Source organism: Perca flavescens, chromosome 11 (genome assembly GCF_004354835.1).
Source record: "Perca flavescens isolate YP-PL-M2 chromosome 11, PFLA_1.0, whole genome shotgun sequence".
NCBI lineage: Eukaryota > Metazoa > Chordata > Actinopteri > Perciformes > Percidae > Perca > Perca flavescens.
Genome location: NC_041341.1, coordinates 24,145,393 through 24,160,409, shown reverse-complemented (window position 1 = coordinate 24,160,409; position 15,017 = coordinate 24,145,393). Strand labels below are relative to the sequence as shown.

The 15,017-nt window shown below is 38.6% G+C and overlaps 1 protein-coding gene across 3 annotated transcripts in view; it reads right to left on the bottom strand.

The window, feature by feature from the left end:
* The window catches only part of erbb4b (erb-b2 receptor tyrosine kinase 4b), a 356,219-nt gene that overhangs the window by 88,355 nt on the left and 252,847 nt on the right, over window positions 1–15,017 (bottom strand). For all 3 annotated transcript variants that reach the window (XM_028591051.1, XM_028591052.1, XM_028591053.1), the window contains exons 8-12: window positions 13,931–14,044; window positions 13,367–13,493; window positions 11,402–11,475; window positions 6,049–6,139; window positions 3,584–3,783 (exon numbers count right to left, since the gene is read on the bottom strand). In XM_028591051.1, coding sequence (XP_028446852.1) covers window positions 3,584–3,783; window positions 6,049–6,139; window positions 11,402–11,475; window positions 13,367–13,493; window positions 13,931–14,044 — 606 coding nt within the window. The remainder of the gene's footprint in view (window positions 1–3,583; window positions 3,784–6,048; window positions 6,140–11,401; window positions 11,476–13,366; window positions 13,494–13,930; window positions 14,045–15,017) is intronic.

Genomic DNA, 15,017 nt, shown 5'->3' with positions numbered 1-15,017 from the left:
ATATGCAGCAGAGCTAACAGGAAAGTCAGGGAGATCGGTCTGCACACACCCACCCAAGTCCTGAGAAGAGCTCTAATCAGCCAAAAAACATTTAATAATAATTTAAGCTTACCATGTGTGTGCATTTTTGCAGGATTTAAGACATTGCTGAGAAAGGTATGGTTACGAAACAGCCCTCTCTGGGTTGGGTTTATTCTGCTGATAGCACTTATGTGGCTAAAAATTACAGTGCACTTTGCGATCCCAAGATCTGACATTTTGAAGAAGTGTGTGAAGGAAACAAAACACATTTCTCTAATGTTTCTGACATTTTATTGCTAATGACTCTGAGCCATCACTCAGCAGTAAGTTTAAGGACCCCATCATAAGCTGTGGGATTCCCTTTGTTCAAATATGTGCCCTAATAAAGTTCCAGCAGCTGAAAGATTGTCTTTAACATTTAATACTTGCTTTGAACCAAAGTGAGCGGATCCTTCTTTTCTAAGGGCAACAACATTCAAACATGTCTGACGGTCTTGTTTGCACACCATGGTTAACAAAAAAACAGATATTAACTCAATAGGATTACTTGTGCGATAGTTGTACTACTGATAACCCTTTAAGTTTGCGTTGTAGCAATTTTTTAGTCAAAATTAAAAGAAATTGGTAATACTGTTCACTACCAGTCTTCAACCGATGTCTGACTGTCAAATTATAGCTAAGTTAAAAGAAATTGAGCAGCACTTAAAGCACATTGAAGAGAGTTTTAAAAGATTATTTAAGAGTCATTTTCATCCAAAGCAAAGATGGGCAGTTTGAAGACAACATCAACTGCAATCAGATCCACAGCAAACTGCAAAAACTCTTAATGTGAGTTTATAAATGTACAGCCAAACAGGTTTTTTGGCCTTAATAGGTGAGCAGAAATTCAACTTGTTCGACAACTTATGATGAAACTTCCTGGAAGAGCTTTGAAATGTTTTCAACCCTACATCAGTCCAGTGGATCATTTGACTTGACCTTGTACTACCTGGATGAATGAGACTATGAACAGACCAGGTGAACCGTTTTGTAATCTTGTTTAAAGTATGATTTGACAAAAACATGTGATAGCACAAACATTAGCATATTCTTAGATGTGTTAGCTAACTCTATAGCCCTAAGTATCTTATAGAAAGTTTCAGAAGGTTTCAGGTTTCTCTAATTACCAAATGACGTTTCTACATCACTACAACTACCGTACACGCACGCACGCACGCACGCACGCACGCGCACGCACGCACGCACGCACGCACGCACGCACGCACGCACACACACACACACACACACACACACACACACACACACACACACACACACACACACACACACACACACACACACACACACACACACACACACACACACACACACACACACACAATAAATGGGCACATGCAGACTCTGTCTTTGCAGCGAAACCTGCCCTTTTCTAGTCCCTGCTAGGCTCAGTCAAGTGTGGACACACACATACACACTCAGATGCACACATGCAGAGCCATGTCAAGGAGAGCAGTGTGTGACTCTTGAGTCTCACCCAAGTCTTCAAAGTCACTGAATAGAGAGAGAGAGAGAGTGTGTGTGTGTGTGTGTGTGTGTGTGTGTGTGTGTGTGTGTGTGTGTATGTGTGCCCCCAACACTAAGGAACTGCCCAGGGGAAGCGAACACATGAACAGCGAAAAAGGGGCCAACTCAATAATGCAAATACTGGCTCATTAATGAACATTATACATAAATGAATAATGCCTTAAAACTTGTGGCACTGATATAATAAAAGCTCTTCCATTTTTAGAGACACAATTTTTGTCTCATCACCTAAGATATTTGACTAATTTAATTTCTTCTCTGAATGGTTCTGTTGGTTAATTAGTCTAATTATGGGATTATTGTTTTTAGTTGTCATTAGAAGTTAGTGAGATGTGGCCGGGTTAGTTCAGTTGGTAGAGCAGGCGCACATATAGAGGTTTACTCCTCGACGCAGTGGCCGCAGGTTCAAATCTGACCTGCGGCCCTTTGCTGCATGTCATTCCCCCTCTCTCTCCCCTTTCATGTCTTCATCTGTCCTATGGAAATAAATGCCTGAAAAAAAATAATCTTAAAAAAGAAACAACAGTGAGATAACAGCTTTTACTCATATGACATACAGAGAATAATAGAAATGACGACGACGTGGTTCTGATATTACATGTTCAGTGTTGATGGTGCCTTCTGCAGGAGCACAGTTAAGTTATGAGAAAAGCGGAGTTCCTCACCCAGAAAACAGTAAATTAACTTGCCTAAGCAGATATTCCTTTCATCTTAAAATAATCAACTTGGAGCATTGACCTAATAATCAGAGTTTTGTCTCAAGTTGAATAGGTGTCAGGTCAGCAATCCTAAATTCTGCCAAACCGTTAGTGTCTGAGTCTACAGAACATGAACATGTTAAAGAAAGAGTCCTGTCTCGATTGTGCCTGGAGCTGCACAACTGATGTTGAAGGCAAGACTAGAACACAAAAAATATTTTAGTTTCACCAGTTTAGTTCAGTGAGCAATGACGTAATATAATAATGTTAAGTGTTTCCATTTTGTTTTCTCTCTTACATTTTATCAACATGTTTACATTGTTGGACACTGGGTTTAAGATTCCCAGTGACAAAAATAGGATGGATGCAAATTATATTTTCGAGTAGCACACATTTGTATCAGAACTGGATACAAAACAAACTGGCCTGGTAAACAAGATTAAGTAAAGTCTGTTTGTTTCTTTGTAGCTCAACAACAGAGGTGTTTTTTCTATATGTATTGGGATTGGGAATTATTACTGAATTTGTTATCTATTTTACAGTTCCAGCTTTGGGCAAATGTGTCTTGATACACAGTTTGTTTGCATTATTAAAGGTCCCATGACATGGTGCTATTTGGATGCTTTTATGTAGACCTTAGTGGTCCCTTAATACTGTATCTGAAGTCTCTTTCCCCGAAATTCAGCCTTGGTGCAGAATTACAGCCTCTAGAGCCAGTCCCAAAATGAGCTTTCCTTAGGATGTGCCATTTCTGTGTCTGTAGCTATTGAGGAGGAAAGAGGGGGGGGCAAGGTGAAGCGTGGGGGTGTGGCCTTGACCAACTGCCACTTTGCTCGTTTGAAAGCCATGATGTCTCTCTCTCTCTCTCTCATGGGTGGGCCAAATTCTCTGGGCGGGCAAAGCAGAGAAAAGGGAGGTAACCTTTCTCCTTATGACCTCATAAGGAGCAAGATTCCAGATCGGCCCATCTCAGCTTTCATTTTCTCAAAGACAGAGCAGGATACCCAGGGCTCGGTTTACACCTATCGCCATTTCTAGCCACTGGGGTACCATAGGCAGGCTGGGGGAACGCATATTAATGTTAAAAAAACCTCATAAAGTGAAATTGTTATGCCATGGGACCTTTAAATTAACGCAACAGCGTTGCAATTAAATGGTATGTGCCAGGCCCCTGAGCCACGGCAAAGAAGGCAAACTGTTTTGATGGACCTCCACTTCTGTTTTGGTACAGGAACATACATAAGTTTTTGATGTATGTGATGGTTTCAGTATGAACTTACAGCACTTCTGTGGGCTTTGGTTGTTGCGGATAAGAACCTTCTGATTTGCAGCACGGAACAGTCTTGTCCAGTTGACAGTGTTGTAGTAGCAAAGCTGGCTGTTCTCTGCGATGTGGACATTCCCGGCGCTTATCTCTCTCAGCGACTGGAGCTGCAGTGATGAGATGACCTGCTGCTTTAACACTAGCAGGGAGATCCCACTGAGAGGGAAGAATGGGTAAAGGTGAGAGCAGGAGAGAGCCAGCAAGGAGGGGGAGGAAGAGGAGAGGAGCAGGAAGAGAAGGGATGAGGTATAACAGGGAGAGGAAAGGAAAGAGGCAGAGAACATGGATTTATTTCACAAGTTTTGATTTGAGAGAATGCCACTGCTCTCTCACAGTATAGCCTAGGCAGAAATTTACAATAAGAATACATCCTTGAAATCAAAACTATATTTATTTATTTATTTATTATTATTATTATTTATTTTTTTCTTCACTTCTACCTCAGTGTGCATCTACTGCTGCCAGCCTCTATGTTAGCCACTGAGTCAGATTTGAATGGAAATGTGCTGGATTGTAGTACAAAATCCAAACAGAACATTTAGGAGGGTGTGACTTCTCACTGGAAAACATACTTTCAGTATGTTAAAGTAAACATTCAAACATAACAAATACTAGTACTAAAGTGTGAAAAACAAGTAGCAACATTCCTAAGTGGTCTTAATTTGAAGGCAAGGCAAGGCAGCTTTATTTGTAGAGCACATTTCAGCAACAGGGCAATTCAAAGTGCTTTACATAAAAATAAAAGTTACAGTGCAGTATAATAAATTGAACATTAAAGAGCAGTTAAAAACAGTTAAAAATATAAAAGCAGATAAAATACAAGATTTTAGGCTGCTAGTTTGGGACAATGTATAAGCCGTTGCTCTATACACGTAATCCACCTGCAATCCTTACCGTGAATACACATAACCATTAAGCCACACCACTGGAGTAAGATAAAGGCTACCAATCTCCACCGTGGTCTTGTGTGTGTACAACTATAACACCACAGTATAATCACTTTACAATAATAAGGTGTGTAGATTAATAAACTTCAAACTATACTGCATCTGCTTAATTCTTATTTCATATTTTTTCTTTGTTGCCGCATTTTGCTATATGCTGTTGCAACAACATATCTTCAAAAGACTTCTTTTAATTATTATACCCTCAAGCCTCTCTTTCTTCCTTTTATTCTTCAATGCCCCCCACAGGAGGCCAGTGGGGTGTCAGTGCAATCAGATAGACAGAGAGTATGCAGGATCAAGCATTGGATCAGGGTGGGTGGCAGGCTGTAATTTGTACTGCAGCCAGCTGTTTCCATCTGCAGGTGGATGACACACAGGTGCATGCACACACACCCTCATGCACACATTCAGACACACACACCACAACCCACTACATCCTACAGTCCACACTTTGCCATCAGCCATATGCATACACTCACTTTGTTTCCATACGAATGTCACAGCAAATTTTAGAGTACCTTTGGAAAAATCACTAAAAAAAATAAATTAAAAATAATTATGTTCCATCATCTGGGTAAAAACAACAACAAGTTGGGGTCTTAGATGTCAAAACAAAACTATCACAAAAATTTGTTTGGGGCACCAACCAATTCTTTGGTACCAAGTTATGTTAGTCATATTTCTTACTGACTTAATGACTATAGAAGCGTATCCAACCAAACCACATTTACTTTTAATTTGCATTTAAATGATTTCAATATATACCAAACTACTTAAAATCTACTGCTAGATGCAATTATTTTAGCAATTTGGGAAGACAGTACTCTCTCCCTTTACCTTGTTTTGAGTGTTGAAGATTGCAACAATGGAAGTTTCACAGCATGTCACACACTCTGCACTCCCTTATGGTAACATGATTTTACTGTACGTGTCAATATAAACACAATTCCACTGATCAACCCAGTAATACTCTGGGACACACAACACTGTGTCAATAAAGGGAAAGTAGAAGAAGAGTGCCAGCTAGTAACCATGGATTTAAACAATGCAGGTTCAAAGAATCGGCTTTGCAAATGTTTTTCTGAAGAAAGAAATGCACCTCAAGGATACACACTACGCTTTGGGGCGTAATACTGAATGTAAACAGTGTTTATTTTCGAGGAAACTCCACAGGGAACCTTAAATCATGTAACTCACCTTAAATCACTTCTCACTAAATCACTGATTTAGTGAGAAGGTGTACAGTAATACATTTGACAGATCCAATCACCAATGAATTTACCCTTTTCTTAATTCCCCAAAGAGCTCTAGTTTTAAAGAAAATGCATGTTTTGCTATATTGCTACAAACTAAACTATTTATTATTAGCTTAGCTATAATTGAGGCAGTGTTGACACAGCTATGATATAAATTTCACTCAGAGTCTAAAAACATATCTAATCACAGCAAAGCTATTATGTTCTCAGGTGTGTACCTGTACAGTGCTCTTCCCCCGATAGTTGCAAGGTTGGAGAAAACACTCAGGTCTGTCATGTTGTCAGGCCAAGACTGGATGTTCAAAAAGCCTAAATGGGGACACAGACACACACACAGGTTATACTGTATTGAGTCACCTGTACTGACAGACTATTATGAGCTGTCTATCATATCCTCTATTTCACACAGTGACAAGAATAAAATGAGTAGGGAGAGTTGGCATCTCTCTAGAATTAGCAACACTCCAGGACCACAGTAAGTACACCACCTGAGTCTCATCTGAAAGCAGCCAGGCACTTTTAAGCCACAAAAACGCCATAGGCTCAGCAACTCCACAGGGGAGTTTGGTGCCAGCTATAACAAGTGCAAAGTTGATTTATCAATATTTTTTTTTGCATTTCCTTTATCTGCTTCTCTATTCTTGAATCATTTAAAAGATTAAATGAATAGCTGAGAGGATGGCTGTGGCTAGGGTTTTCAATAATGGATTTAGATGAAATATTAAGTAGAGAAACGGTAAGGGGGTACAATCCCTAAGCCAAGACCAAGGGACAAACAAAACAGTTGGATGAGGCTTTGATACTCAGGAAATATACGGGTAGAGGAGTAAAGGTAAGAGATGAAAAGGAAGAAGTTGGAATTAAGGGACGTCCAGGTAACTATAACAACAAAGACAAATGCTACAAATTCCTTTAGCATTAAAGGAAAAACATAGGCCACAGGGTGCTGTTGTATTGCCTTCCTCATAAAGAAGAGATGGGAAGGAGGTGTTAGTGAATAGATCCAATCAATGAACGATTTTGACTCCATTATATTAAACTGTGTGTTTTTCCTCCCACAGGATGCATGCAAATTTCTGTTAAAAAAGGCAGGGATGGTGGAGAGAGGTAGGCGGAGTTGCGGAGATGAAGGCCGCTCACTGCTTGATGACAAGAGAACAATAACCTTCAACGGCACCTTTATCAGTTTGTGGACATTATTTTGTCTGTTATGTCAATCCCAGCTGAGCAGCTTAGCGAATGCTTATTAAGAGTGTTTGATGGACAGAAACTGACCAGTCTTACAGTTTTTTACAATCACTTTGGCGCTATTTTCAGAACCTTGACGTCATTCTTCAAAACTCTAGACACAAAACTCAAAACGATCATCACTTGTAACACAGGCTATCCAATGTTCAAAACATTGCATTGTGCATTCATATCTTTAAATAAATATTGCACATGCACAACCATTGGTTCAAAAAACAAATTTATGGTGAAATACCATTGAAACATTACTTTAGATCACCCACACACAAGCTACCCATAGTTTCACTGTGTCATCGTTCGTACAATCGTTAAATATTGTAGTACAAAATAGGTGATACATGTTTCATTATGGTACTAGATGTAAATACATCCCTGTAAAAGTACTGAAGTAGTAAAGAGAATACTACAGACACAGTGAAATCATTGAACAAAACCTGAAATGTATTGATGAAAAACAATACAGTACGATCACAACATAGGTTTATTTGAATCAAAGCAAAATAATTAGCTACAAAATAGAAAAGAAAAGACAGTACTGTAAAACATCAAATGCAGTGTTCCTCAACTTGCTTGTACTTTACAGTAAAAAGCAAAACAAAGAAGTGATTACTGTACTTCTACTTCATTACTGTATCTTCATCAACTCTGTCTTGTGGATTTGGCTCATGTATGTATTTTGTTTTTTGATTTGTCTATTCTGTCCTGTTGTGTGTGTGTGTATGCGTGTTTGTGTGTGTGTGTGCGCGTGCGAGCGCTGGGTTCTTGTTTTCTTTTTTGTGGGTGGGCTATAGGGGCCTGAAGAAAGGTGCATGGAAGGTCCAGTAAATGGGTGTGAAGCTCCTTTTGTTTTCACTTATCTGTACAACACTTTGTTTATGAGAATGTCACTAACTTGGAAAAAACAATAAAGTTTGGTAAAAAAAATAAAAGAGTGTTTGATGAAGAAATAAGGGGAAGAAAAAAGCCAGGTAATTGTGAAAAATTACCCACAAGGGCTCCTGCAAATGGACATGAGCTGAATTTGATACATATCCTTACACTGCACAAGAGTAATATCCAAACATATGGACACGAAAAGAAAATTAATTCAATATTATTATTATTTTTTAACACAATGCTTCTCTGTATAATATAAGTTTACATTTTTATTATTAACTCTTTTCCCAGAGAAAATACAACATTTGTATAATAATGCCTTCCATTATGATAGAACAGCAATGGGATTCCATCCATTTGATATTTATACAGAATCCTAAAATTGATATATTCACAGCTAAGCGTTACATTTTCATAAAACCTTTACAACTTATTTTTTTCTCAACTCGATACTGCTCAGTAAAATGATTTTAAAAAGTAGACTTTGACCGAAGATTGCCAGTCTGGGTTCATCGACTGACCAGGCACAGTGTATGCATGACTAATATTCAACAACATGGTGGTCAACACTACAGAATGAGCCTTAATGGGTTGCTTCAAGCGGTGAATGTGAATGTAGTGTTTGTCTATGTCTACAGCTATAAATAAACAAAGAAAAGAGGAAATGGTGGGTTAAAATGAATTTTCTGCAGTGTATAGTGATGAACATTGAAAAAAAAGTTACATGTGTAGTGGCTGTGTCTGAAATTCTAATTTCATCTTAATACATTTGTCTTAACCAATTCAATGTCTACTTTTAGCACAAAAAACTTGGTGAAAACGGCAGCTAGACAATATTGTTCCTGATGTTAGGGCTTTGGACAGGTTAACTGGGATGGTGCTGATGATGAAGCATCCTAAATCCTTGTTTGTGCTCAATGGTAAAGCTATCATTTTGGAGTAAAAGAAAAAGTCTGATGATATTCTTGATTTTTCTTATTATACAGAAATCACACTAAAGGACCCAACAATGATGTGATTCTACTGAAAGGTACTGTCTATGTAGCCTGACACATATTATTTATCTGTGTAACAGACATCAACTGTTGTCCAAAAACTATTTAAAACACATCATTAAGCTAAGGTGCCGCCCTAGGTGACATGTTCCTTCATTACAATAAATACATATTAATCCTCGTCTAAAAATAATCCTAATGTGCACTCTTTACTGCTTTTTTAGTAATCTTTGATTAAAGCTACAGTGCCCAGCTGTTTTAGGAAATTACTGAGCCTCTTTTCCAATCAAAACTATGTATTTGTGACCTATTTTAAAGGATTTATAGTAGATCTTCAGTAAGAATAAATGGGCTCGGAGTTGAGTGAAGTAGCCTGGGTTGGAAAGTCAGAAAGTACTGTATGGAAAGATTAACCACAGCTTTGTTGGTTCTGGTCCGTACATGGGATTTGATGACAACAATAAAAAACACAATAACAGGCTATCTCATGTGTAAACAAATAAATAAAACCTAATCTTAATTTTTCAGTGGCCCTCGTCTTTTTCTCACCTCTGTCAAAGAGCAGAAAAAGCAAAGTGAAAAGATCACCTAGCAGCAGTTCATGTTCTGCTGAGAGCCACATCAGTGACACACCAATGCACATGACAAATTACATCGTGAAGCCACATCACAAGCAAATGTTAAGAGTGCTTATTGCTTAGTGCTTATGCCTATTGTGGTGATTACATTCCGAGCCACAACAGTTAGAAACGCACTTATGCTAAATTGCGTGAGTTGATCGCCCATTCTTTGGGTGAAACCTGAACTGGTGATATGTCTTTAAAGATGCTGCAAAACAGAAGCAAGAATTACTCAAAGAAAGAAAAAAAATTAAGAAAGAAAGAAAGAAAAGAAGTGAAGTGAGAGAGAGAGAGAGAGAGAGAGAGAGAGAGAGAGAGAGAGAGAGAGAGAGAGAGAGAGAGACGGTGGTACTGGTGTGTAGGATTAGAGCTGTCCTACACAGCTTATTTGAAAGCTAGAACAATGCCAGTTGCGACCTTTGGGTCACAAAGGCAGGTTGGCTGCCTCTGTCAGAAGTCACATTCTCTTGACAGCTCGGAGAAATGACAAGCTGAGCTGACACACATCTCTGACTACATGGTGTTTGGCCAAAGGTTTGTCCACATCACCTGCTCTCAAACTGCCATCACTAAACAAAAGAGGAAACAATTCTTTCTTTTCATCCTTCATATTTTTTAAATAGTTTTAGTTAGTTAAACAAAAATGCTTTAGAAATGCACTCAGGGAGGGATTTCTGCAGCTACTTGAAAGGTAGAATTAAATATTTTCTGTGCATTTTACACATTTTGAGCTCACAATCTGAAGCAGCAGCTAATTACGCAGTTAATGACTATTGCTTACTAATTGTATTTCTGCCGTGCACCTTTTGCAAAGGCAGCCACTCTGATTCTGAGGCAATCTTTTAGACCAAGCACAATCAAGTTGTATCTGATGGTTTCTTACCCCTTACAAAATGATATAGATTTGATTGTTTGATTTGTTTTGTCATCATGTTGTTTGATCGTTCCATTCGAGTAGATTTTTCTTTTATCTTTCTTTCTGTTTTTCCTCGTTTAAGTCCTTTAACTTGTGCTTGTGCTAAAGGATTGACCCATCGTCGACCATTGGGTCGCAACTAGCTGGAAAACAAATTAATCCAAAAGTAGATTTTTGGATATTACATATATAACATTTAAAGTATAATTATCACCAAATATATTAATATTTGCTTGCCATCAGTGGTAAAGTATAAATGTGTGATGTATTCCAGGGATGCCTTTTACTACCAAAATAGAATAAATGTAATCCTGCAACATCAGACATAAGATAAATGCATATTTTTAAGGGGAAATGGGGGTATTGTTTCATAAAGCTTCTGCTTGTGTAAAACCTCTTTATAAGTCAAAAATGTCACCAACAGTATTTTAACAGTAATATGTTCTCATTTCATGAGGGAGTGTCACATCGGAGATTCAAGGTTTCTTTCAAATGGCATTGTCAAATATCTGGGCTGGAAACATGACAGCATACATGCAGCTCAGAAATGGTGGTGGCGGTGGCATAGAGGAGCTGGAGGATTAACGATGTTCGCCACATGTTCAGGATCTTTTCTTCATGGTGCGTAAAGTGAGAGCTGGGATTGTGGGACAAGGCTAGGGATTCCCCGAGGGAGAAGCAGCAGAGAGACAGAGGAGATTGAAAGACTCATCTGATATTCATCTTATGCTGCAATGGCTGTCCTTGGTGTGGACAGTCTTAGGGGGAGGGGGTAAGACTTGAGCAAATACACACACAGATATACACACATGCATGCACGCATTCACACAAAGGTAAGAATAATTCATTTTTTTTGTTTGCTTATTAATTCGTATGCATGTGCAGAGATGCATGCTGTGCAAGTGATACCACTCACCTGTGATCTCCCGAACGGTGCGGAATACATTGAGTTTTTCTGGGTCCAAAGCTTCAATATTGTGATAGACATCCCTGTGAATGATAATGGAAGATCAGAACACCACAAACACAAAGAGAAAGACCACAGCATCCACATTTTACACTGCAAAGATAAGCCATGTGCTTCTTAATCACAGCAATGCCAAATAAGCAGCACTCATCTAGACAAAGAACATGGCAATTTAGAATATCTGATCAAATCAGTAAGGCATGTTATCTATGTATAGCATGTATTACTGTTTGTCTTGCAGAAGTTGCTAAAATACTTGTGAATGATTACTTGCATGCATGCATACTGTATCCATTCATGCATGACTAAAAGCCCTCCTGTTGTGAGAAGGAGTACTGCGGAGTGTCCCCATCAGAACAGAGCATTCAGTCAGACAATTAAAACCATTCCTACATGTTTATTGGGGCTTTAAGGTGACACTCTTATCTCGAGGAATTTAAATTAAAAGTCAAATGTGTGAATGAATGGATTTGGGTTGAAAGAGAAGTGAGGTAGAAGGGTAACTTCCCTAGGAATGCCTTTTTAACAAAAATGAAGCAGTGTCTTTACCTTCTATCACAAAGAGAAAACAATCCCACATTCTGATATAGTTCACAGCAATGAGTTCTAAAACCATCCCCAGTAATAAAATGTAGAGTGCTGTGGTGTATCTAGTGATTTCAGTGTGGATTGGTTGCGTGCATTTACACAACATCACAATAATCTGTGACTGACATTATAGTTGATTAAACAATTGTCATTCTGTATTCAAAAGAGAAGCATGAGTGAATCCTGTCTAGTGCACCCAGTTTAATTCTCACCTTCTTAGTGAGCTCAATCATGTGTGTTTTAAATGAAAGCTGTTCCTCTAGCCAAATGCACAGATATTTGTAATCTGTGACACGTTCAATTTGGGACCCATTCAGGGAAAAAAATGCTACAGGCATCATGATCACACTTCCTTGACCTTGTCAATAGCATAATTTAGGTCTTAGACTAATCTAGAACCAATCTAAGGTGTTTCAAGGATTTCTGCACATAGTCAAATGCACATTGAATATTTGACACACCGTGCTCCACAGATGGCGCATAAGGATAAAGAATGGTATCATCTGTATAAAAAAAAATGTGCTTTGCAGATGTCTACTGAGGCACATATATGATCAATTTACATATATAGTAAACATTAATGTGCCTAAAATTGAACTTTGTGGCACAGCATTTTTAAATCTTAAAAATGTTATCTTAAAACATATTTCATTTTAAAGGTCCCATGACATGGTGCTCTTTGGATGCTTTTATATAGGCCTTAGTTGTCCCCTAATACTGTATCTATAGTATAGTCTCTTTCCCGAAATTCAGCCTTGGTGCAGAATTACAGCCACTAGAGCCAGTCACCACAATGAGCTTTCCTTAGTATGTGCCATTTCTGTGTCTGTAGCTATTGAGGAGGAGAGAGGGGAGGCAAGGTGGATGTTGGGGGTGTGGCCTTGACCAACTGCCACTTTGCTCGTTTGAAAGCCATTATGTCTCTCTTTCTAATGGGCAGGCCAAATTCTCTGGGTGGGCAAAGCAGAGAAAGGGGAGGTAAACGTGCTCCTTATGACCTCATAAGGAGCAAGATTCCAGATCGGCCCATCTGAGCTTTCATTTTCTCAAAGGCAGAGCAGGATACCCAGGGCTCAGTTTACACCTATCGCCATTTCTAGCCACTGGGGGACCATAGGCAGGCTGGGGGAATTCATATTAATGTTAAAAAAAACTCATAAAGTGAAATGTTCATGCCATGGGACCTTTAACATGATCAATACAGGATTTCTTTAATCAAGAGCTATACTCTTTAGACAGGAAGTAAAACGTCGAAACATGATCACAGTTCCACTATTTCACCCCCTCTTTTATCATTCTGATGAACTAAATGTTCTTGAGTCTAACCCTTTGATCCCAGTGATGAGGAACACCAAGTTGCCGTTGATTTTGGTGCAGTTGACAAACTTGTCGATGTTACTGGAGTCTACTGTCTGAGCAGCCTGTAGGCTGGCTGTACCAATGCCATCACATGCTGAAACACACAGTGAGGTATAAGAATTAGTTTGATCTAATTGTCTTTATAACACCAACATGTTAAAAACAACTGAGATTTAAAGGCATGTGCACCATTTAAAAATAGCAGTATATGATGCTTCAATTCACAATAATGTTTTTTGTATTAACACTCTAAAACAGATGTATCCATTGATGATGCAGCTGCTAGTTGTTTCTACAGGTTTCCAATCAGTATGACATTATTGTGATTATATACATGTCTCAGAACTAATGTGGTAATGATTTATTTATGTGCAAATTCTACACATGGCATCCTTTTGGCATGCCCAATATTAACAGTGATAGATTACCAAAAATGATTTGCTTTAACAACTCCATAAATGGCAAAATAACTGGGAACATAATACATTACTGATAAGTTGCTGTATTATTAAACATCTGTTTGTGGTTTACCTTTCGGGCAGATGTCAGTACAAGGAATGCACATCTTAATACGGTTCTCTTCCACCTCCATCTTGTTACTCGGGCATGCTCTCACACATGAGCTATGGTCCACCACAAAGTTATCTGAAAGACAATTCACTGTAAATGTCAAGTGCAGATGGCTGCTGTTTGTCACACAGGAACATACAGTGCAATAAGTGGCACTTGCTGTACAGACAATCACATAAAAAAGTGTTGAAAGTCACTTTCATTCACTTTGTCTGACAGAGGCTCTTCTGATGCACATGAATTGCATTAAAGGGTAAACCCTTCATGTTTGGATTTTTTAGCATGCAAACTTAAATATTTAATAAAATTAATGTTTTGCATGATTGTGCAACTCACAATTTGTGTGTCTACTGCTTTATTGGAGGAGCTCATTGAAATAACTGTCAGTAGGCTCTAGCAGGTCATTAGTCACTGACCTTATCTAAACATTTAAATGGCACACTTTACAGTGGGCCACTTATATACAACTACCACAAAGCAAACACACAAACAAAAAATACACACTGCATTTTGTGTTACCCTTTAAACAAGCCTGAAATATACACAGAACAACAACTTACTGTTTCAAAGCAGCAGTAACGGATTTGTACTTTCATCACACTAAACATTTAAATGGTTACATTATACTGTGTGTCTAAAAGGAGTAAGATGAGATATGTTGGTGATGCAGACCAATCCATGTTGTTATTCTGCAAAAATCAATAGCTCAATGCAAAAAACTATTCAAAGGTACTGAGCAAAGGGAACAAACAGATGTTACCTGCAAACAACAGAAACTACAGGTGGGACATATTCAGCAGCCAGGTGCATGGCTGCATGTCATGGACCATATTTACAAATCTATTAGGTTATGACTACAGAGCCATGAGTTTTTGAACTACTCTGTTCAATTCCCTTGTGTCCACTTGGGATATATACAGATGGGAACCAAATTACAGGAATCCCACCAGGTCCCCCAAATCACCCATGGGGAATTTAGATTAGATTGCACCTCCGTGTTTCTATCCTTCTGGTAGAGGGAAGGCTTTTGGAGCCTGAAGTATGGGTT